The sequence below is a fragment of the Chiloscyllium punctatum genome, chromosome 3 (genome assembly GCF_047496795.1).
Source record: "Chiloscyllium punctatum isolate Juve2018m chromosome 3, sChiPun1.3, whole genome shotgun sequence".
Lineage (NCBI taxonomy): Eukaryota > Metazoa > Chordata > Chondrichthyes > Orectolobiformes > Hemiscylliidae > Chiloscyllium > Chiloscyllium punctatum.
The window spans coordinates 143,284,929-143,307,540 of record NC_092741.1 but is presented as its reverse complement, the minus strand read 5'-3'; the positions used below and the strand labels follow the sequence as shown (position 1 = coordinate 143,307,540).

Sequence of the window (22,612 nt, the reverse complement as noted above, 5' to 3'; positions counted from 1 at the left end):
GCGTTCGACAAGGTTTCCCATGGGAGACTGGTTAGCAAAGTTAGATCCCATAGAATACAGGGAGGACTTGCTCTTTGGCTCAAAGGTGGTGATGGAGGGTTGTTTTTCAGACTGGAGGCCTGTGACCAGTGGAGTGCCACAAGGATCGGTGCTGGGTCCTCTACTTTTCATCATTTATATAAATGATTTGGATGTGAGCATAAGAGGTATAGTTAGTAAGTTTGCAGATGACACCAAAATTGGAGGTGTAGTGGACAGCGAAGAGGGTTACCTCAGAATACAAGTGGATCTTGACCAGATGGGCCAATGGGCTGACAAGTGGCAGATGGAGTTTAATTTAGATAAATGGGATGAGCTGCATTTTGGGAAAGCAAATCTTAGCAGGACTTATACACTTAATGGTAAGGTCCTAAGGAGTGTTGCTGAACAAAGGTTTATAGCTCCTTGAAAGTGGAGTTGCAGGTAGATAGGATAGTGAAGAAAGTATTTGGTATGCTTTCCTTTATTAGTCAGCGTATTGGGTCCAGGAGTTGGGAGGTCATGTTCCAGCTGTACGGGACACTGTTGGAATATTGCGTGCAATTCTGGTCTCTTTCGTATCGGAAGGATGTGAAACTTGAAAGGGTTCAGAAAAGATTTACAAGGATGTTGCCAGGGTTGGAGAATTTGAGCTGTAGGGAGAGGCTGGGGCTGTTTTCTGTGGAGCGTCGGAGGCTGAGGGACGACCTTATAGAGGTTTATAAAATCACAAAGGGCATGGATAGGATAAATAGACAAAGTCTTTTCCCTGGGATCAGGGAGTCCAGAACTAGAGGACATAGTTTAGGGTGAGAGGGGAAAGATATAAAAGAGACCTAAGGGGCAACTTTTTCACACAGAGGATGGTACGTGTATGGAATGAGCTCCAGAGGATGTGGTGGAGGCTGGTACAATTGCAACATTTAAAAGGCATTTGGATGGGTATATGAATAGGAAGGGTTTGGAGGGATATGGGCCGGGTGCTGACAGATGGGTCTAGATTGGGTTGTGATATCCGGCCGGCGTGGTGAGTCGGACCAAAGGATCTGTTACTGTGCTGTACATCTCTATGACTCTGTAACTTCTGGAGGCAGGCCACTTAATAAACCTGGCTAAAAGGTGAATTTGTCAAAGCCAAAGTCACCATCCTGGGTCATGTCATTGGATATGGATAAATGGCCCCACAGGATGCAAAAACACAAGTAATTGGGGAGTTTCCCACACCATCGACAAAAAGAGCAGTACTACGATTCCTGGGATTGAGTGGATTTTATTGAAAATCCGTACCAAATTTTAGCAGTGTGGCTGCTCCACTCACTGAATTGCTAAAGAAATGCAAGACATTTCAGTGGGCAGCAGGCAGTTACAAGGCATCTGACCACCTGAGACCTATGGTAACCACTGCCCCAATATTAGCCACACCTAATTATGCAATGCCATTCAAGGTGGCTATCGATGTGGGTGACGTGGGTGTCGGTGCTGTGCTCTTTCAAGAAGATGACAAAAACAATAGAGAGGTCTATCAGGTATTTCACCAGGAAATTGAACATTCATCAGCAGAAATATTAGACAGTTGCGAAGAAGCCTTTGAGCTTGGTGTTGGTATTGCAACATTTCAATGTTTATGTTACCAATAATGTGGCTGAGGGAATCATATACACTGATCATAACCCATTGAAGCTTGTGGAGAAATTTAAGGACAAAAATGCCAGATTGTTTAGATGGAGCTTGTTATTACAGCCATTCCATTTGACAATTGTGCATGTGGCAGTATGAGAAAACATGATTGCTGACGCATTGTTGAGGCTTGAATGAGAAACAGAGGCATTCAGTGGTAGGAACAAAAGAGACTGAATGTGGTAGTGCATGTTTGCATGACTATTGTCAATGTTATATATATGGGTGTTGTCGTGTACGAACAGTTTAAGACTAAAGGGTTTAACAAGGTAATGTTGTCCTTGATGTTTTTTTCAGAAGGTTTGTAAACACAGAGATTCCAGGACATCTAGGTTTGAAGGGTTTTATGGACAATTTGTTGACAGCTAACAGATAAAAGGAAAAGGAAAAAGGCTTTCAAGTTTTTTTTAAAAAAGCACTTGTACAATGAAAGGGGAATGGCCAGTCCTCCCAGCTCAGCCTTTCTCTGGTTTGGTTTGATTTTAGAAGGCAGTCAGTTGTGAAGCTGCTGGACCCAAAGAAGCAGGTCCATGTTGATCCTCCCTCTCTCTGACATCTCTCCCTGTAAGACCTTGCGTTGGAGTTTTCCTTTTTTGCCAAGGGGTGTTTATGGGGATTGTTACAGGAATTTGGAACAGCATCATTAAGTTGAGATGGTCCGCTGGGTTTGCAGATGGGTTAAGTTATTCTGTTTTCTGTACTCTTTTGTTTGTGTTTCGTTCAGCAAATAAATTCTGTTTTGTTTAAAACTAAGTGGCTGGGCCAGCTGCATCACTCCTGGATTATCCACTTCACACTTGCTTAAGGCAACTAGCAAAGTTAAAGTCCAAAGCATGGCTTTAAAAAGCACAAAAATTATAATATTTTATAAACTGTCGTACCTATGGCAACATGAGTATGACCAGAAAGCATTGGGCTCAATGTTATTAACTGATGCGAGGATAGTTATATGAATTTGTATAAGGCCTTAACTAAAGGGAGTATGTATCAGGATTTAGAAAATCATGGGGGAGGTGGGTGTCGATCCCAAAACCCTGACTGTGAGTCTCCACATCAAGGATATGGGTATAGAAAATCACCTCGAACTATTTCACTTCTGCTATTAAAACTGACCTAGTTAAGCTACAAATAGTGTACTAAATTTCAGGTAAAATTCAATTCAGGCAGAGCCACAGAAGAATCAATGGATTGATCATCCCAAACCACCCCCACCAACCCTCACACTATTTACCTCTGCATTGACTTCAAAGGGGGCAAAATCTCCCAGGACTTATAAAGGATCCATTGCTGCCTCTTCTGTGCTGAAACCAAAATTTTGTTTCACCAGCTCTGCCATTCTAATTGGTGCTTATACATTGCAAGATTTAAAGTAGAAAAGTGGAGGCCGATTGACGAGAACACTGATCAAAGTTAAAAGACAGTCTTGAGCACCTGTTTGTAGTAATCCAGTTAATGCATTCTGATTATTTCCAGCAACGTAATCTGCTGATGCTACTGTTGTCGATGAGGCAGGACTCTCCGGTGGTTGTGAGAGAATGCTCGAGGTGGAACTTGAGGATGACTGCTGGGTCCTGCCTTCTGTTAGGTTAAAATACAAAACAAGTGGAATTTTCACCAAAGTGGTTCACTTGGAATTTTTTCAACCTTACAAACAAATCTAGGCTGGAGATCACTCAGTGACTGCCTCCTGTATCACAACAGAAACAACTTGCATTTACACAATGGCTGTAATGTAGGAGAATAACACACCGCGCTTCACTGGAGCGTAATGAAACAAAAATTGACAAAACGAGAAAAAGTTGACATCAGAACACTTTTGTCAAAAAGATCAGATTCAAGAAGTACCTTAAAAAAAGCAAAGTAAGTAGCTTTTGGAAGAGAATTCTCAAGCTTAGAGTTTCGATAGCTGAAAGTGTGGCTACCAATCGACAAGTCATAGAATACTACAGCAGGGAAACAGGCCCTTCAGCCCAAACTGGTCCATGCTGCCCACTCAGCTAGTTCCAATTGTCTGCATTTGGCCATATTTCTCTAAACCCTTCCTATCCATGTACCTATCCAAATGGTTTTTAAATGTTGCTATTGTACCTGCCGCAACCACTTTCACTGGCAGCCCATTCCATACACGCACCACTCTCTGCATGAAGAAGTTACCCCTCAGGTCCTTCTTAAATCTTTCCCCTCTCACCTTCAAACTATGCCCTCGAGTTTTCAATTCTCCATCCGGGAAAAAGACTTTGTGCATTCATCCTATCTAGGCCACTCATACTTTTATACACTTCAATAAGGTCACTCTTCATTCTACCAGGTTTCATGAAATAAAGTCCTATCCTGGTCAACTTCTCCCTACAACTCAGGCCTACTAGTTACTTCTTCACCTCCTGACGCTGCCTGGCTTGCTGTGTTCTTCCAGCCTCCTGCCTGTCCACTTTGGATTCCAGCATCTGCAGTTTTTTTTTGTCTCTACTTGTCTTGGCAACATCTTCGTAAATCATTATTGCACTCTTTCCAGTTTAACTATGTTTTTCCTGATCATAGTGCAAGACGTGCAAGAAACCAGAATTACTGGTTCCCATTATTTCCATCTGATTTTGGGCTGGAGGAGTCTGCAAAGATCATGGTAAATGTTAAAACTGAAGGATTTCAAGCATTTTTGCTGCTTAAGTGTTGAAATACAGTCATAAGACACAGGAGCGGATGTTGGTCATTCGCCCCTCAGTCTGCTCTGCTAGGAGTTTGAGACATTCTTGATAATAACTTTTCTGCACAAATCCTCAGAAGCAACTAAAATCAGGATTTCTTTGGCATTGATCTGTACCAATTTGTTTTTGACAAAACCTGGTTGATCGATTTCTTTGGCTTGCAGTGTTTATCCATTGCATTCTGGACAGTTTCTTTTCCTTAACAGATTTCATGATCCAGCTCTCACCTGTGCCCTTCCAACAGATTAAAGGTCCTTTAGTTAGACTGCCTTGTGCATTTTTAATCAGGTAATACTTCAGGTGCTTTTGTTTCTTTGGCTGGGTGATCAGTTTCAGGTTGATGTGATTAGAAAACTCCGTGAAATAGCGAAATCCCTTTTCTCCGCAACCAACACAATTGCCAGAGAAACCTACAAAACATTGAGAATAAATGTAGTTAACAGAATTTCAGATTTATTGTACAACATGAATAAACAAGATTATTCAAGCTCATTTCTCTCAGCAGTTCTGCAACTGGTCAGAGAAATGGCTTTGTCTCCCCACTCCAATTGTAATAGTCTCTGTTTACATTAATGCTACAGTCAAGAAAAAGTCTCTACATCCTCAGGAAGCTAAGAAGATTCAGCATGTTCACGTGACTCTTACCAATTTTTATAGAGGCACCACAGAAAGCATCCCAACTCAATGACTCGATATCTGGATACCTCACAGCTTGGTATAGCAATTGCTCTGCCCAAAACGGCAAGAAATTACAGAGAGCTGTGAGTGCAGCCCAGTCCATCACAAAAACCAGCCTTCCTTCCATTGACTCCACCTACACTTTGAGCTGCCTTGGGAAAGCAGCCAACATCGAAGAACATGCCCACCCCAGTTATACTCTGTGCCACCCTCTTCCATCAGGCAGAAAATACAGAGGTTTGAAAACATGTACCAACAGATTCAAGAATAGCTTCTTCCTGTCATTATCCATCCTTTGAACAGACCTCTCATACACTAAAGTTGATTTTTTCCTATACCTTCTCTGTAGCTGTATTACTATATTCTGCATTCTGTTCTATTACCTAGGTCATTAGCCCCTCAATCTGCTCTGCTAGGAGTTTGAGAGACATTCTTGTACTTATGCAAAGACCTGATGATATCTTCCAGTGTCAGATGAAATCTTCAATGGAAATAAAAGTGTGCCGTCCATAACTGTCTGTTACAGCACAGTGAACATTCTACAGTGCAGGTTTTCGGGATAAAGCAGATTTCGTAGCAATCTTCAGCCATAAGTGACGAGTGGATGATCCATCTCGGCTTCCTTCAGTGGTCCCCAGCATTACAGATACCAGCCTTCAGCCAATTCAATTCACTCCATGTGATACGAAGAAACGGTTGGAGACACTGGATACTGTAAAGGTGATGGACCCTGACAACATTCCGGCAACGGTACTGAAGTCTTGTACTCCAGAACTTGCCACTCCCCGAGCCAAAGGTGTTCCAGTATAGTCGCAATATTGGTATCTATCCGACAATGTGGAAAATTGCCCAAGTATATTCTGTACATGAAAAGCAAGACAAATCCAACCCGGCTAATTACTGCCCCATCAGTCTAATCTCGATCATCAGTAAATTGATGGAAGGTGTCACTCTGTGACAATGCTATGAAGCAGCACCTGTTCAGTAATAACCTGCTCTGACACTCAGGATCACTCAACTCCTGACCTTGATCTAAACACTGACAAAACAGCTGAATTCCAGAGGGGAAGTGAGAGTGACAGCCCTCGACATCAAGGCTGCATTTGAACAAGTGTAGCATCAAGGAGCCCTGGCAAAACTGGAATCAATTGGTATCGGGGGGGGGGGGGGCAAACTCCCTGGTGATTGGAGTCATACTTGACACAAAGGAAGATGGTTGTGGTCGTTGGAGGTCAGTCGTCTCAGCTCCAGGACATCTCTGCGGGAGTTCCTCAGGGTATTGTCCTCGGCCCAACCATCTTCAGCTACTTCATCAACAAGCTTCCCTTCATCATAAGGGCAGAGGTGGGGATGTTCGTCAATTATTGCACGATTGTTCAGCACTACTCCCGACACAGCAGGTACTGAAAGAGTCCATGTTCAAATGCAGCAAGATCTAGACAATATCCAGGCTTGGGCTGACAGGTGTCAAGAGTGTAGTGCTGGAAAAGCACAGCAGGTCAGGCAGCATTCAAGGAGCAGCAGAATCAACATTTTGGGTATAGGTCCTTCATCAGGAATGACAGGTCAATTCTCCTGCTCCTCAGATGCTGCCTGGCCTGCTGTGTTTTTCTAGCACCACAGTCTCGACTCTGATCTCCAGCATCTGCAGTCCTCGTTTTTTACTTGGGCTGACAAGTGTTACAAGTAACATTTGAGTCACACAAATACCAGGCTATGATCACCACCAGTAAGAGACAATCTAACAACCACCCCTTGGCATTCAACAGTCTTACCATCACTGAGGACCCCACTACCAACATCTTGGTGGTTATCATTGATCAGAAACTCAACTGGACTCACCACATAAACACAGTTGGTTACAACAGCAGGTCAGAGGCTTGGAATACTTGGCATGTAACTCACCTCCTGACTCCCCAAAACCAGTCCACCATCTAGAAGGCACAAGTTAGGAGTGTGACAGAATACTCCCCACTTCCCTGGATGGGTGTAGTCTCAACAACACTCAAGATGCTTGACACCATCCAGAACAAAGCAACCCGCTTGATTGGCACTGCATCCACAAGCATCCACTCCCTCCACCACCAACTCTCAGTAGCAGCAGTGTGTACCCTCTACAAGAGGGACTGCAGAAATTCACCCATGATCCTCAAAAGCACTTTCCAAACCCTTGACCACTTCCATCCAGAAGGACAAGGACAGCAGATACATGGGAACACCACCATATTCAAGTTCCCCTTCAAGCCACTCAACATCCTGGCTTGAAAATGTATCACCATTCCTGCACAATCGCTGGGTCAAAATCCTAGAATTCCCTCGCTATTGGCAGTGTGGGTCAACCCAAAACAGGTGAACTGTAGCGGTTCAAAAGGTCAACTCACCACTACCACCCTCTCAAGAGCAACTTGGAACGGGCAATAAACGCTAGTCAGCCAACCAGGTCAACATCCCACAAATGTACAAAATAAAACAATTCAAAAAGTGATGACCACTCTTCGCTGATGTCCTTATTTTTCTCTACATAGCACCAAAATGTTTGGTAGTAGGGTTCCATGGAAATATTAGAATATTTTGTATCTCTTCTCAAGACCTGATCAACAGTTTTGGGATGAGTTTCCTGGGGTGAAATGTACTTGAATGGCCAGACAACTGGGGCACGGTAGCTCAATGGTTAGACTACTGCCTCACAGTACGAGGGACCCAGGTTGGATTTCACCCTCAGGCGACTGTTTGTGTGAAGTTTGCACATTCTCCCCATGTCTGCATGGGTTTGTTCGGCGTTTCCTCCCACAGTCCAAAGATGTGCCGGGTAGCTGGATTGGCCATGCTGAAGTATCCAAGGATGTGCAGGCCAGTTGGATTAGCCATGGGTAATGCTGAGTTACAGGAATCAGATTGAGGGTGGGTCTGAGTAGGATGCTCTTGGGAGGGGCAGTGTGGACCGAATGGGTCAAATGGCCGGCTTCCACTCTAGTAGCAATTCTATGAACTGAGAATGGTGATGATGGAGTGGAGAGTAATGGAGAGAGATTCTGGGAGGAGATTCTGTGGAGAAAGGTCAGTGAAAGGAGTTGATTCGGTCACTGAGGATGTTAATGAGGCTTGTTTGGTAGCAGAGGGAGGGTAGGGGGCACCTCTCCTCTTGTTGGCACAAGCAGTGTGAAAAATGCATTTCTATACTCCATTCAGCTGGTCTCACCTTCCTCTCGCTATCATGTAAAGACATCCGAGGTGCCTCTGAAAACACTTAAAAGTGGGGAGGCTGATACAGCTTCCTGCCAGAAGCAGATGAGGCCCATCTTTGGAATATTGCATGCAATCCTGGTTTCCCGCCAACTGGAAGGACATTGCAAAGGATGCAGAAAAGATTTATAAGGATGTTGCCAGGTTTGGAGGATTTGAGCTACAAAAAAAGGCTGAATAGACTGGGGCTGTTTTCCCTGGAGTGTCGGAAGCTGAGGGGTGACTTTACAAAATCATAAGGGGCACGGATAGGGTAAATAGACAAGGTCTTGTCCCTGGGGTGGGGAGTCCAGAACTAGAGGGCATTGATTTAGGGTGAGAGCAGGAAGGTATAAAAGAGACCTCAGGGGCAACCTTTTCACGGAGAGGGTGGTACGTGTATGGAATGATCTGCCAGAGGAAGTGGTGGAGGTTAGTACAACTGCAATATTTAAAAGGCATCTGGATAGGTATATGAATAGGAAGGGTTTGAAGGAATATGGGCCGGGTGCTGGCAGGTGGGACTAGATTGGATTGGAATATCTGGTCAGCATGGATGACGGGTCTGTTTCCATGCTGTACATTTCTATGACTCTATGAGTGGTCTGGCCTGGTCTACAACAAATGTCACTGAGGTAAGGCTGGTAGGCCCCAACAAGGCAGGGAAAGCAGGCGGATGTTCACACGGGGTGGTGATGAGGCCTCCTAACCCTCCAGACCTTTGCTGGGCAGCTTGGCCCTCATGAGCAATAAGCTCTTCATTTCTATCACCCTCAGGAAGAATTTGAAAGAGTTGAAAGGGGATGAAAGGTCAGTAAAGAGTTTTGATCATCAGAAATTATGTTCTTACAGTCAGCAGATATGAACATGTAATGATTTAATTGGATAATATAATCTTGCACACAGATTTGAATGTGATTGGACAATACGTTACTGTGTACTAACTTGAAATATGGTGTAGAATGAAGACTATTAGTTAGTGTGTAAGTGTGCACTATTTATTGGCAATTGTATCTGTAAAAATGGTATAAATGCATTATTTTGTAGCAAGTCAAGGTGCTATGTGTCACCTTTGATGGGTACACATGCGTGAATTAACACTTGAGACAAGGTTTAATTCGTTCTTTAAGGGATCAAAGGGTTAATAAATTATCCCCCTCAGGATAAAGAATAATCTTACCCAGTAGAGCATTTCGGCCATTATCATCCGGTAAAAATCGCTTATCCACAGCACAGACTAGAAGGTGTTCAGGAAGATTGGGAGACTTGGCACCAATGAGGAGGAATCCGGATGGCACTTCAATCTGCTCATTCGACATCGAAACAAGCCGCAAGTCCTTTCCCGCCTGACAGAAGCCTAAAAGGAAAGTTGTTCCTATCAGTAAAAAGCATGTTCACTTCTTTCCCAGGCGTTAAAGAAAAGTTAACCTGCTCGCAGCAGAATTGGAGCTTCCTGAATTTTAAAACCTACAAATTAACTGGGTTGTATGGTTGAAGTTTTCATGTGATCTGGTCCATTCATTGAATTAAATCAATTTCAAATTGATACCTGTTTGAAAATTAAAGCTAGCCTTTCAATAGTTAACATGTATTCAAACCTACAGACAAACCAAATAGTTTATGTGCCTTTACAGAAAGGGTAGAAACACACAGAATCCCAACAGTGTGGAAGCAGGCTATTCAGCTCAGCGAGAGCATACAGCCCTTCCAAAGAGTATCCCAGGCAGACCTTATCCCTGTAACCCTGCATTTTCAACATCTATCCACCAAACCTACATATCCCTGGACACCATGGACTGGCCGTGCTAAATCCCCAAATAATCTGCACATCTTTGGATTGTGGGAGGAAACCTGAGCACTCAGAGGAGACCCACACAGACAATGGGAGAGCGTGCAAACTCCACACAGACAGTTGCCCAAGGGTGGAACCAAGCCAATGATAAGATTTCCTACAGCATGGAAACAGGTATCTTAGCCAAACAAGTCCACACTGACCCATTCCCCTACCTTATATTTATCCCTGACTTAATGCACCTAGCACTATGGGTAACTTAGCATGGTCAATCCACCTGAACCTGTGGGAGGAAACCCATGCAGACACGCGGAGAATGTGCAAACTCCACACAGCCAGTCGCCCGAGGCAGGAACTGAACCAGGGTCCCTGGGACCCGTGAGGTAGCAGTGCTAACCGTTGAGCCACCATGCCATATCTACCAGATCAGTTTCATATGCCCCCCCCAGTCGTGTACTGAAGAGTTGGCCTCCCCATTCTCGGCAGATGGATGCAATATACAAAGCAAAGAGAAAAAGGTAATTGAAAGGATTGTGACCTGAAATTCCTTTTCCTAAAAAATACTTATTATTTATTGCTGCTTGTGGTTTATCTTTACACAGGCAATTCTGTTAAACAGTTAGCCACTTCAGCAAAAGGATACTAGAATTATTTTTATTAACATTAACATTACTAAGCATCATTTTAACTGGAAATGACAGCATAGATAACTTATTCAATGCCATTACACTTTTGTTTTCCAGATAACAAACAGAAATAAATTTTGGATGTTGACTGAAAGTTTGTGAATTTCAAACATTCACACTACAAGAAATGCATGCTGAAACTTGGAAGACAGTTGTTTTATGAATAAAGATAAAGACAAAAAGGTAGCTCAGTTCCATTGTACAAAACTATATATTTAAGAAAAATTTGCCCAAAAATGTTGGAATTCAGACCCAAATTTTACATTACGAAGGTAAATAATTCACAACAAAAGCAGTAAAAACAAAAAAAACAAAATTCAGACTCTATTACATCTCCCATCTTGTTAGACAGCACTGCACACTTTCTCATTTAATTCATCTCACTTTTGCCCAGTTATGCTGCCTCTTTCCAGTTCTACACTGGCCCCCTCCCACAACTCTTTCTTTCAGAACATCGATGACTATTTCGGTACCACTTCATGCTCCTGCCAGAATCTTGAAACATTTGTTAATTTTGTCTCCAATTTCCACCCCTCTATTATTTTCACATTGCCCATTTCCGATACTTCCCCTCCTTTCCTTGACCTCACTGTTTCCATTTTGGGGAAAAACTGTCCAATGCCATCCACGATAAAGCCATTGACTCCCAAAGTTACCTTCGCTATAGCTCGTCACACCCCACATCCCGCAAGGACTCCATCCCATTCTCCCAGTTCCTTTGCCAAGGTTGCATCTGTTTGGATGATGCCACCTTCCATTATAGTGCTGCTGACATGGTTTGCTTCTTTCATAACCATGGTTTCCCGCTCACCGTGGTTGACAGGGCCCTTAACTGCATCCGACCTATCACTCATGCTTCTGCCCTTGCCCCTTCCCATCATTCAATAGCGTGGTCAGGTCCACCTTGTCCTCACTTTTCATCCCACCAGCCTCCGCACCCAAAGGATCATTTTCTGTTATTTCAGACAACTCCAGCAGAATGCCACCATCAAACACATCTTTCCCTCACTCCCCCTGTCTGCATTTCACAGGGATTGTTCTCTTCGGGATACTTTAGGCCATTTCATGACCAGCAACATCACTCACCCCCATTCCACAGAAGATGCAACAGCTGCCCCTTCCCCCCATCCCTGCTCACCATCCAAGGGCCGAAACAGTCTTTCCAGGTGAAGCAGTATTTCACCTGAACCTCCTCCAATCCTGTGTATTGTACTTGTTGCACCCAATGTGGTCTACTCTACATTGGAGAAAGCAAATGCGGACTGGGTGACCGCTTTGCAGAACACCTCTGGTCTGTGCACAAACATGGCCCTGACCTTCCCGTAGTCAGTAATTTTAACACAGCATCCTGCTCACAGGCCCACATGTCTGTCCTCAGAATGCTGCAGTATTCCAGTGAATCACAGTGCAAACTGAAGAAACAATATCTCATCTTCAGACTAGCCACTGTATAGCCTTCTGGACTTAATATTGAGTTCACCACCTTCAGATTGTGAACCAACTTCTGTTCCTTTCCTTTCTTTTGGCTTTACTTGTTACATTCTCTGTCACCATGTTCCCTCTCCTGTCCCCAACTCCAGTGGGACTGTCTTCTCTTCCCAGTCTGGCAGTCCGACACACCATCGTTCTGCCATTCTCACATCCCAATCACTTCATCGGAATGTGATTTGGAGGAGATGGTGTTGGACTGGGGTGTACAAAGTTAAAAATCACACAACAGGTTATAGTCCAACAGGGTTATTTGCAAGCACTAGCTTTCGGAGCGTTGTTCCTTCATCAGGTGGTTATGGAGTATAAGATGAAAAGACACAGAATTTCTAGCAAAAGTTTACAGTGTGATGTAACTGAAATCATATATTGAAAAAGACCTTGATTGTTTGTTAGGTCTCTCATCTTTTAGAATGAACATGTTGGTTTCAGTTCTTTCATATGTAAAATTTCAATATATAATTTCAGTTACATCAACGGTAAACCTTTGCTATAACTTCTGTGTCTTACAATCTTATACTCCACAACCACCTGATGAAGGAGCAGCGCTCTGAATACCAGTGCTTCCAAATAAACCTGTTGGACTATAACCTGGTGTTGTGTGATTTTTAACTTAATCTGAACTGTCAACATCTTTTCTCCATCAGCACTCTACACTCCACCACTCCTACACTATCCTGACCCACCCATCACCGCTCCCCCCCCCCCCACCCAACTGCTTATCTTTAAGAATAGTAGGGTAGTTATGGTAGGGGATTTCAACTTTCCAAACGTTGACTGGGACTGCCATAGTGTTAAAGGTTTAGATGGAGAGGAATTTGTTAAGTGTGTACAAGACAATTTTCTGATTCAGTAGGTGGATGTACTCACAGAGAAGGTGCAAAACTTGACCTACTCTTGGGAAATAAGGCTGGGCAGGTGACTGAGGTATCAGTGGGGGAGCACTTTGGGGCCAGCGACCATAATTCTATTCATTTTAAAATAGTGATGGAAAAGGATAGACCAGATCTGAAAGTTGAAGTTGTAAATTGGAGAAAGGCCAATATTTACGGTATTAGCAAGAACTTTCAAAAGCTGATTGGGGCCAGATGTTTGCAGGTAAAGGGGCGACTGGAAAATGGGAAGCCTTCAGAAATGAGATAATGAGAATCCAGAGAAAGTATATTCCTGTCAGGGTGAAAGGAAAGGCTAGTAGGTATCGGGAATGCTGGATGACTAAAGAAATTGAGGGTTTAGTTCAGAAAAAGAAGGAAGCATTTGTCAGGTATAGACAGGATAGATCGAGTGAATCCTTAGAAGAATATAAAGGCAGTAGGAGTATACTTAAGAGAGAAATCAGGAGGGCAAAAAGGGGACATGAGATAACTTTGGCAAATAGAGTTAAGGAGAATCCAAAGGGCTTTTACAAATACATTAAGGACAAAAGGGTAACTAGGGAGAGAATAAGCCCCCTCAAAGATCAGCAAAGCGGCCTTTGTGTGGAGCCGCAGGAAATGGGGGAGATACTAAACAAGTATTTTGCATCAATATTTACTGTGGAAAAGGACATGGAAGGTATAGAATATAGGGAAATAGATGGTGACATCTTGAAAATTGTCCATATTACATAGGAGGAAGTGCTGGATGTCTTGAAACGGTTAAAGATGGATAAATCCCCAGGATCTGATCAGTTGTACCCCAGAACTCTGTGGTACAGAGTTCTTACTGAGATATTTGTATCATCGATAGTCACAGGTGACATGTCGGAAGACTGGAGGTTGGCTAACGTGGTACCACTGTTTAAGAAGGGTGGTAAGGACAAGCCAGGCAACTATAGACCAATGAGCCTGACCTCGGTGGTGAGCAAGTTGTTGGAGAAAATCCTGAGGGACAGGATGGACATGTGTTTTGAAAGGCAAGGACTGATTCGGGATAATCAACATGGCTTTGTGCGTGGGAAATCATGTCTCACAAACTTGATTGAGTTTTTTGAAGAAGTAACTAAGAGGATTGACAAGAGCAGAGCAGTAGATGTGATCGATATGGATTTCAGTAAGACGTTCGACAAGGTTCCCCATGGGAGACTGGTTAGCAAGGTTAGATCTCATGGAATACAGGGAGAACTAGCCATTAGAACTGGCTCAAAGGTAGAAGACAGAGGGTGGTGGTGGAGGGTTGTTTTTCAGACTGGAGGCCTGTGACCAGTGGATTGCCACAAGGATCGGTGCTGGGTCCACTACTTTTCATCAGTTATATAAATGATTTGGATGTGAGCATAAGAGGCATAGTTAGTAAGTTTGCAGATGATGCCAAAATTGGAAGTGTAGCGGACAGCGAAGAAGGTTACCTCAGATTACAACGGGATCTTGACCAGATGGGCCAATGGGCTGAGATGTGGCAGATAGAGTTTAATTCAGATAAATGTGAGGTGCTGCATTTCGGGAAAGCAAATCTTAGCAGGACTTATACACTTAATGGTAACGTCCTCGGGAATGTTGCTGAACAAAGAGACATTGGAGAGCAGGTTCATAGCTGCTTGAAAGTAGAGTTGCAGTTAGATAGGATAGTGAAGAAGGCATTTGGTATGCTTTCCTTTATTGGTCAGAGTATTGCATACAGGAGTTGGGAGGTCATGTTGCGGCTGTACAAGACATTGGTTAGGCCACTGTTGGAAATTTGTGTGCAATTCTGGTTTCCTTCCTACCGAAAAGACGTTGTTAAACTTGAAAGGATTAAAAAAAGATTTACAAGGCTGTTGCCAGGGTTGGAGGATTTGAGCTATAGGGAGAGGTTGAATAGGCTGGGGCTGATTTCCCTGGAGCGTCGGAGGCTGAGGGGTGACCTTTTGAGGGTTATAAAATCATGAGGGGCATGAATAAGATAAATAGACAAAGTCTTTTCACCTGAGTGTGGGAGACCAGAACTAGAGGGCATAGGTTTAGGGTGAGAGGGGAAAGAGACCTAAGGGGCAACCTTTTCACGCAGAAGGTGGGACGTGTGTGGAATGAGCTGCCAGAGGAAGTGGTGGAGGCTAGTAGAATTGTGACATTTAAAAAACATCTGGACGGGTCTATGATTAGAAAGGGTTTGGAGGGCTATGGGCCGGGTGCTTGCAGGTGGGATGAGATTAGGTTGGGATATCTGGATGAGTTGGACCGAAGGGTCTGTTTCCATGCTGTACATCCCTAAGACTATAAATGCTGTCCCCTCCACACGTTCACTTTAGCTCTGATGAAGAGTCATCAATACTCAAAACGTTAGCTTGCTCTCACTCCATGAATGCTGCCAGAGTCGCTGTGATCTCACGCATTTGTTGTTTTAATTTCATCCATGATAACACCTAAAAAGCCACAAGGGCCAGTGGAAGAAGCAACGATACAAATATGAAACAGCAGTGAAGCACCAATCATCCAAATTCCAGGTCACAAAAGCAGGATGAACACTTGGAAAAGTGCCGCATTGCTTTCCCAGTACATGTCTTAATGTGAGAGAAGCCAATAGGCATTGGACAGAGAGAAACAAAATTCAAAGCATACAATACTGTCAGGGACTCTTGTAGTGAAGTGGTAGTGTTCCTACCTCTGGAACAAGAAATCTGGGTTTAAGTCCCATCTGCTCCAGAGATTTGCCTGAACACATGGTTGAAAAATATCTATAATGTAGTTAATAGAAAGTTATGATGGTTTGCTGACATGTACCTTTTTAAAACACTGTAAAAGGGGGCCCAGTGGTATTATCACTGGGCTGTTAATCCAGAGCCCCAGATGATGTCCTGGGGACCCAGGTTCAAATCTTGCCACGATAGATGGTGGAATTAAAATTCAATTTACAAAAATCTAGAATTAAGGGTCTAATGATGGCCACAAATCACTTGTGGGAAAACCCACCTGGTTCACTAATGTCCTTTAGGGAAGGAAACTGCCTGGTCGACATGTGACTCCAGACCCACAGTAACATGGTTGACTCTTCACTGCCCTCTGGGTAATTAGGGATGGGCAATAAATGCTGGGCCTAGCTAGCGATGGCTTCAACCCGTGAATGAATAAAGAAAAAAATAATTGCAATGTTCATTCAGTCCCTGTAACAGCTCAGACTCCAACCTTGTTCGCAATTAGTTCAGAACTTCCCAACCAAGGAATTGTTAGAGCTTAGTTTAGTTGTACATAAATATTTTACATTTGAGGCCAGTCACTCTTGATAAAATTGACATCCATTGAAAACCAGCATCCCCTCAATGAAAGCTTAGTCTACTTACCATCAGTGGTACAACATCCCTCTGGAGGAGGCTTCATCTGATATGGAATGAGGGGGCTACTAGACTCTGACCCATCATCCTCCTCTTCCTCCTCAGTTCCTGGTCGTTTGCAAGCTGTGTTAGGTAGAAACCCATCTGTATTACAAAGGCATTGTATCCATCCTAGCTACCAAAATCTTCATCTAATTTAACTCCACTTCACACAATGGTTGAATCCTTAAAAACAAGCCATTAATAATGGGGTACATTCTCCTTACGTGCCATTTGTGTTAGAAGGAACCCGGAACTAAGCTTTAATCTTAATAGAGAAAAAAATAATTGATGGATGTGCCCATAACGTGATAAGGATCCATGGTTTAGATCAGAGTGGTGCTGGAAAAGCACAGCAGGTGAGGCAGCATCCGAGGAGCAGGCAAATCGACATTTCGGGCAAAAGCCCTTCACCTGATGCTACCTGACCTGCTGTGCTTTTCCAGCACCAATCTGATCTACACTCTAGTTTCCAGCATCTGCAGTCCTCACTTTTGCCCTGATAAGGATCCATGCCAATAGAACAGAAAGCAATGTTCCTGCGATCTATCTATGTTAGGAAAACCAACAGGAGCATGCAGGAATGGTGAGAGCGTTGTAAACGAGCCAAGAATCACCCGAGAGAAGAAGAGGTTGCAACTTTTAACTCTGGTCCACCTCTGAAAGTTTCCACTTCAATCAGCCAAAACACACCATTCCCCATTCCCCTGCCCTCCGGACAGAGACGCAAGGCTTCCCTTGACAGTTTCAAATTACCCATACAGGAAATGAGAGTGATCCCAGAGCTGGACAGATGTGGCAGATTGGAGATGCGCTGCTTCTGCTTAATACACCCAGTCAGAGGGGCTCAGGAAAATCAGTCTTATCGTGGCATCATTAAGCTGCAGACAAGTTCATTTAGCTTACTTATTGAAGATAATGCTCAAGGCTATTTTGAACAAGAAATGCTGGTCCCTCAGCAGCGCTGACTCAGTGCTGGCAGAAAGGCAAACACATGAAATGCTCCTCAGGAGCAGAAGAGTTATCTGCATTTGCCAAGACACCAGTTCGCAAAGTACTGTCTAAGCATACAAGAAATTTAAATGATGCAGAGGTCCAGGGTTGGACTGGGGGTGGACAACAACACCAGGTTATAGTCCAACAGGTTGATTTGGAAGCATTAGCTTTTGGACTGCTGCTCCTTCATGAGGTAACTAGTATTTAAAGATATGCCCATGTGCAAGAGCATCCTTCTTAAACAATTGAAAACTGAATTTGCCTCAGTACAGCTGAGAATTCAAAGGGGGCTGACAAAAGCCTCCAGAACTCCAGTGTACCTTGGAGGAATGACCAAGCTAACCTCAGCTCCATTTGCTTCAATTTTTAAAAACAATATACTTATAAATATTTTACATACGTTGGAGTGGCAGCATCTAGTTGGTTGTTTAAGATCTGCTGGCATGACTGCAGATAAACAGCACTATTATCTTGAACACAGGAGGCCATGTGCCAACTGTACTCACAGCCGTTCAATTTGGGAAGTTTAATCATGAAGCTGTTAGACACCCCCAGTTGCATATGCCGAAACCAAACACATCATTCTAGTGCAGAGCCTATAAAGCAATATGGCATCTGGCAAGAACTATACACACACATGCACACCACTTTCCATACTGAATGCTCTGTCCTTATTTCACAACATATTTATTGCCTTTTAAACCTAACTTGACAGCGAGGGGAGAAATCTAGCTATCTTCGCTCAAAATATTCATGAATTTAGAATGACGTTCGAAGTTGCCATCTGAAAATGTACCGGCCAAAGGCAACTAGCATTTATGATGTTGAACAAGTGGTCAGGAATTGAATACTTGGCTGGAAAAAAAACTTTCACACTTACGAATTTTGAAACATGTAGGGCATTGTAAAGTTAATTCCAGGCACCAGTGTGCAAATCATCCTCTGAGAAACAACAATCCTTTTATCCTTTGCTTTTGAATACAAACCATGCACTGAACACATGATTTTACTTTGACTTAAAAAGTACTTTGGTCAATTGAACTAAAAAAAACGGAAGATAGCCTTACCTTCTAAGTTTGAGATCAACTGGTGCTCAGCCTCGAGATATAACTGGGAAAACACAGGCCTGGGAACCAAATTGTTTGACCGCAGGGAGGCTTCAATCGAATTGTGCAGGACCTCTTCAAAACGTGTCGTCTTTAGTTGCCCAGCATACGAGTTTCCCATCTTTATAAAAACAGAAGCCACTAAAAACTCAGAAGCATCATATTAAATGAACTGAACACAGGGCAGGAGTACGTATCTCTTAACTAATTTGAGCTGTTCATAGAGGCATTAAAATTTTCCTTCAGCAGTTTCTGAAACCTGGTCAGTAAAGCAAGACCCCAAGAGCTCCCTGCTGGTAAATTACAGGAAACCATGTGCTCACAGCCCAGGGCAAAGGGACTGCAGAATTTAACACCCTTTTTATGGAAGCTATTGACACCTAATGCTACAGCTTAATGAGGCATGCAGAAGTAGAGTGCTTGCATTTAAAGTAGTAATAAACCCTGTCTACAACACAACCTCTTTGCCCCATGTAAGAGGCAGCAACAGCTATTCAAATATCTGTGAAGCTGAGGGTGCATGTTTGTTTTGTCACATGGATTAGTCTAGACTGGGACTGAAAGCTTTACACTTATTTTGTGGGCTATAGCTGATTACTCGTGTTACTTATTCTAAGACCAGCTGTTTCGTTTTAGACCAGTTATGTCAAAGGTGGAAGGTGCTAATTGGTCAGAATTTGAAAATCTTAATGAAATACTCACTGCTTGATGAAACATTGGTTTGTAGTTGCAATCTGTTAGCAAATACTGCACAACATTGTGTCAGAAGTGATATCTAGTAAGGATGGACTTTGCGAAGACGTACCATAAAACAGTGACACAAAATAGCTTTACTGAAAGACGCAATTTAAGTGTTCCCAGATGACTGTCTGCCTTCCTCTTTTCCCTTGGTGACTGTTCTTTCTATTGTCCCATAAAATCATAAGATTAAAAGAACATCACCCTTGGATGCAACCACAGACATGCTAATTCAGGGTTATAATGCGCTGCTCATAAGAGTGGAATTCAATTCGTGGAATATTACTGATAGCTTATAGGATTGTCTAATGTTTTTTCCCCATCATTAATTCAGCCACAAATGTAGATAACAGATGAAAACGAAAGACTGTTCAGAATTTTCAATAAAACAAATAGAAATATTTCAATGCCTATGGAGGAGTGAAGTCCAATAAATAATACAACTTGTGATGATAGTGGTCAGGGATGTAGAAGAGATTTTTCTGTTGCACAGAACATCTTATCCATCAACTGATACAGATAAGAAATATCAACTTGGGGTGAGACTTTCCAGAGGCATTTTCCTTTTCTAACGATCTCTATTGTAACGGAATTACAGCCATAAGAGTGAATTTGTTCCAAACAACAATCATTAACTTCAGCTTGGGATAGAGATCCCAGAGTTGGCTGGGAGCAGCAATGGGATGCACCTGACTCAGAGACACTCCAGCACAAAAACTGTTTGACTGGCTCTGGGCATCGCCTGTAATGGTGATTCGTTTTGAAGTTAGATAAGCAATTGCACAATGAAAACAGAGCCTCAGAAAATAGTCGTTAGAGATATGTTCAGGCCCGAAGATTTACACAAATGTACTTGCGAGATGAGCATGGTACGTGTCAAGGTTTACTTCCCCTGCAGCTACAAATACAAAGTAAATGTTCGAGAGTTTTTAAGATGTTTGGAAAACCAGGGGGAAGAGAAATGCTCACGCCCCACTTCCTCCAACAAAACCTACAAATACGTACAAGAGACTGAAGAACCAATTCCTGGTGACTCTCAGTTTTCTAGCTTCAGATTCCAGTACAATTTCTAACTCTCCAAATTACACCAACACAAACTCAAACTCAATAAAAATTTAAAGAATTCCCTTTGCTGGAAGTCAGAAATAAAAACAGAAATTACTGGAAAAGTTCAGCAGATCTGGCAGCACCTATGGAGAGAAATCAGAGTTAACATTTCAGATCCAATGACCCTTCCTCAGGTTCTCAGATGCTGCCAGACCTGCTGAGCTTTTTCAGCAATTTCCGTTGTTGATACAATCTTAAACTCTCTACACTTGTTTACATGTTACATTCCTGGACAAACAAACGCTCCATGCTTCAGACAGCACATCGATTCTCAATGATTACTCTACTATGCAAAGTTTACTGACCATATTGAAGTCTTAAACCTGTTTTCAGCATCAACTGAAGTAAATTCCCTAAACACGTTAGCTTTGCTGGCCTGTCGCTTCCAAAATACAATAATGTACACATTAAATTATACTTTAATATTGCATACATTGGCTGGTTGTGCATATTTAAGTGAAGGTGATCACTAACAACTTGAAAATGCTGTGCTGAGCGATCCAGTGAAGGTTGTAGCAAGATGCCTAATTCTCTTACCATGAATTAATTATAGCATGATTTAACAGAGATTTACACTGTCACATCCCTAACATGAATCTAGCCCGGCTGTCTAAAGGATTTGCGTGGACCGCAAAGTAAGAAGTGATAAGCACAAAGACTATCCATATTTATCGAGCACTGTAATGAAAGTAAATGTCCCAAGACACTTCATAGGAGCATTACAAAGCAAACCTTTAACTCAACCCACAGAAGGCAATAGCAGGCAGACTGCCAAAGGTTTGGTAAATGAGGAAGCTTTTGAGAAGACTCCTCAAAGCAGAGAGAGGTAAAAAGGGGGAAGTATTTAGGCAAGGAATCCTAGGCTGTCGGCCCAAATAATTGAAGGCACGGTCACCAACAGAGCAGCAAATAAAATGGGAGATGCTCAAGAGGTCAAATAAGAGAAACGCAAAGGTTTGGGAGGGCTGTAAAGTTGGAGGAAATTACAGAGAAAGTGGGTTGAGGCCATAGAAAAAATTGAAACTAACAATGAGAATTGTAAAGTTCAAGGCATTGCTGGATAGAGAGCCAATGTAAACCAGCAATACAAAGACAATAAGTAATCCAGACTTAGTGGAAGGTCACAGCAAGAAAATTTTAGGATCACGTCAAGCCTAATGGTATAAATGGCTTAGAGGAGGGCTGTAACCCTGGATAAGCTAAGGTATGGAAGAAGTTAGAGGATATCATGGAGGTAAGAATAGGCGGTCTAACTCATAGTGCAGACATGTGGCCAAAATCTGTTCTCTGGAATAAGACATGTCTCAGATGTTGCAAACTCAACATTTGCCAGTTCCTAGAGAGAAGAACAAAATTCAGAATAGGAACTGAAGACAATAGTTGTAGTCTTCACAATACATATGGAGGAAAATTGTGATTGTCAAGTATTGCATGTTGGATAAGTAGACTGGTATGTTCAGCACAGTGGAGAAGTCAAGAGAGACAGTATTGAGGTGGAATTTAGCATTGTCAGAATGGATGTACAGCATACACTAAAAACCATTGCAGTTAAGAAAGAATAGGGTGCAAATTAAACTTGGGACATAGAGTTAAAGGAGGAGCTGAACAAACTTTAAAGGAGTTAATTATTATATAAAATCTAGTTTTTAAATTCCAGCAAGAAGTGTGTCCAGCTGCAGCTGTTGTTTGACCGCATGACGGCTCTGGAGCTGCAGATGGACTCACTGTGGAGCATCCACGATGCTGAGGAGGTCAAGGGTAGCACTTTTAGTGAACTGGTCACACCGCAGGTTAGGATTGCTGAGGGAGACAGTGAATGGGTGATCAAAGACAGAAAAAGAGTAGGAAGGTAGTGCAGGTGTCCCCTGTGAGCATCTCCCTCCAAAACAGGTATACCATTTTGGATACTGTTGGGGGAGATGGCTCACCAGAGGAGGGCAGCAGCTGCCAGGATCATGGTACCGTGGCGGGTTCAGAAGGGCAGGAAAAAGACTCGGAGGGCCATGGTCATCAGGGATTCTACTGTGAGGGGAGTAGATAGGCTGTTCTGTGGTCGAAAACAGGACTCCCAGATGGTATGTTGCCTCCCAGGTGCTCTGGTCAGGAATGTCACCGATCGGCTGCAGAGCATTCTAAAA

The 22,612-nt window shown here is 43.0% G+C and overlaps 1 protein-coding gene across 15 annotated transcripts in view; it reads right to left on the bottom strand.

The window, feature by feature from the left end:
• Positions 1 to 22,612, bottom strand: part of greb1 (growth regulating estrogen receptor binding 1) — a 314,458-nt gene that overhangs the window by 139,702 nt on the left and 152,144 nt on the right. For all 15 annotated transcript variants that reach the window (XR_011955202.1, XM_072561932.1, XM_072561938.1 and 12 more), the window contains 5 exons: positions 18,591 to 18,750; positions 16,498 to 16,611; positions 9,478 to 9,654; positions 4,625 to 4,807; positions 3,127 to 3,273 (listed from right to left, as the gene is read on the bottom strand). Coding sequence is in view for 14 of the 15 variants with exons in the window: in XM_072561932.1 (XP_072418033.1) it covers positions 3,127 to 3,273; positions 4,625 to 4,807; positions 9,478 to 9,654; positions 16,498 to 16,611; positions 18,591 to 18,750 (781 nt within the window). In the remaining variant the exon portion in view is untranslated. The remainder of the gene's footprint in view (positions 1 to 3,126; positions 3,274 to 4,624; positions 4,808 to 9,477; positions 9,655 to 16,497; positions 16,612 to 18,590; positions 18,751 to 22,612) is intronic.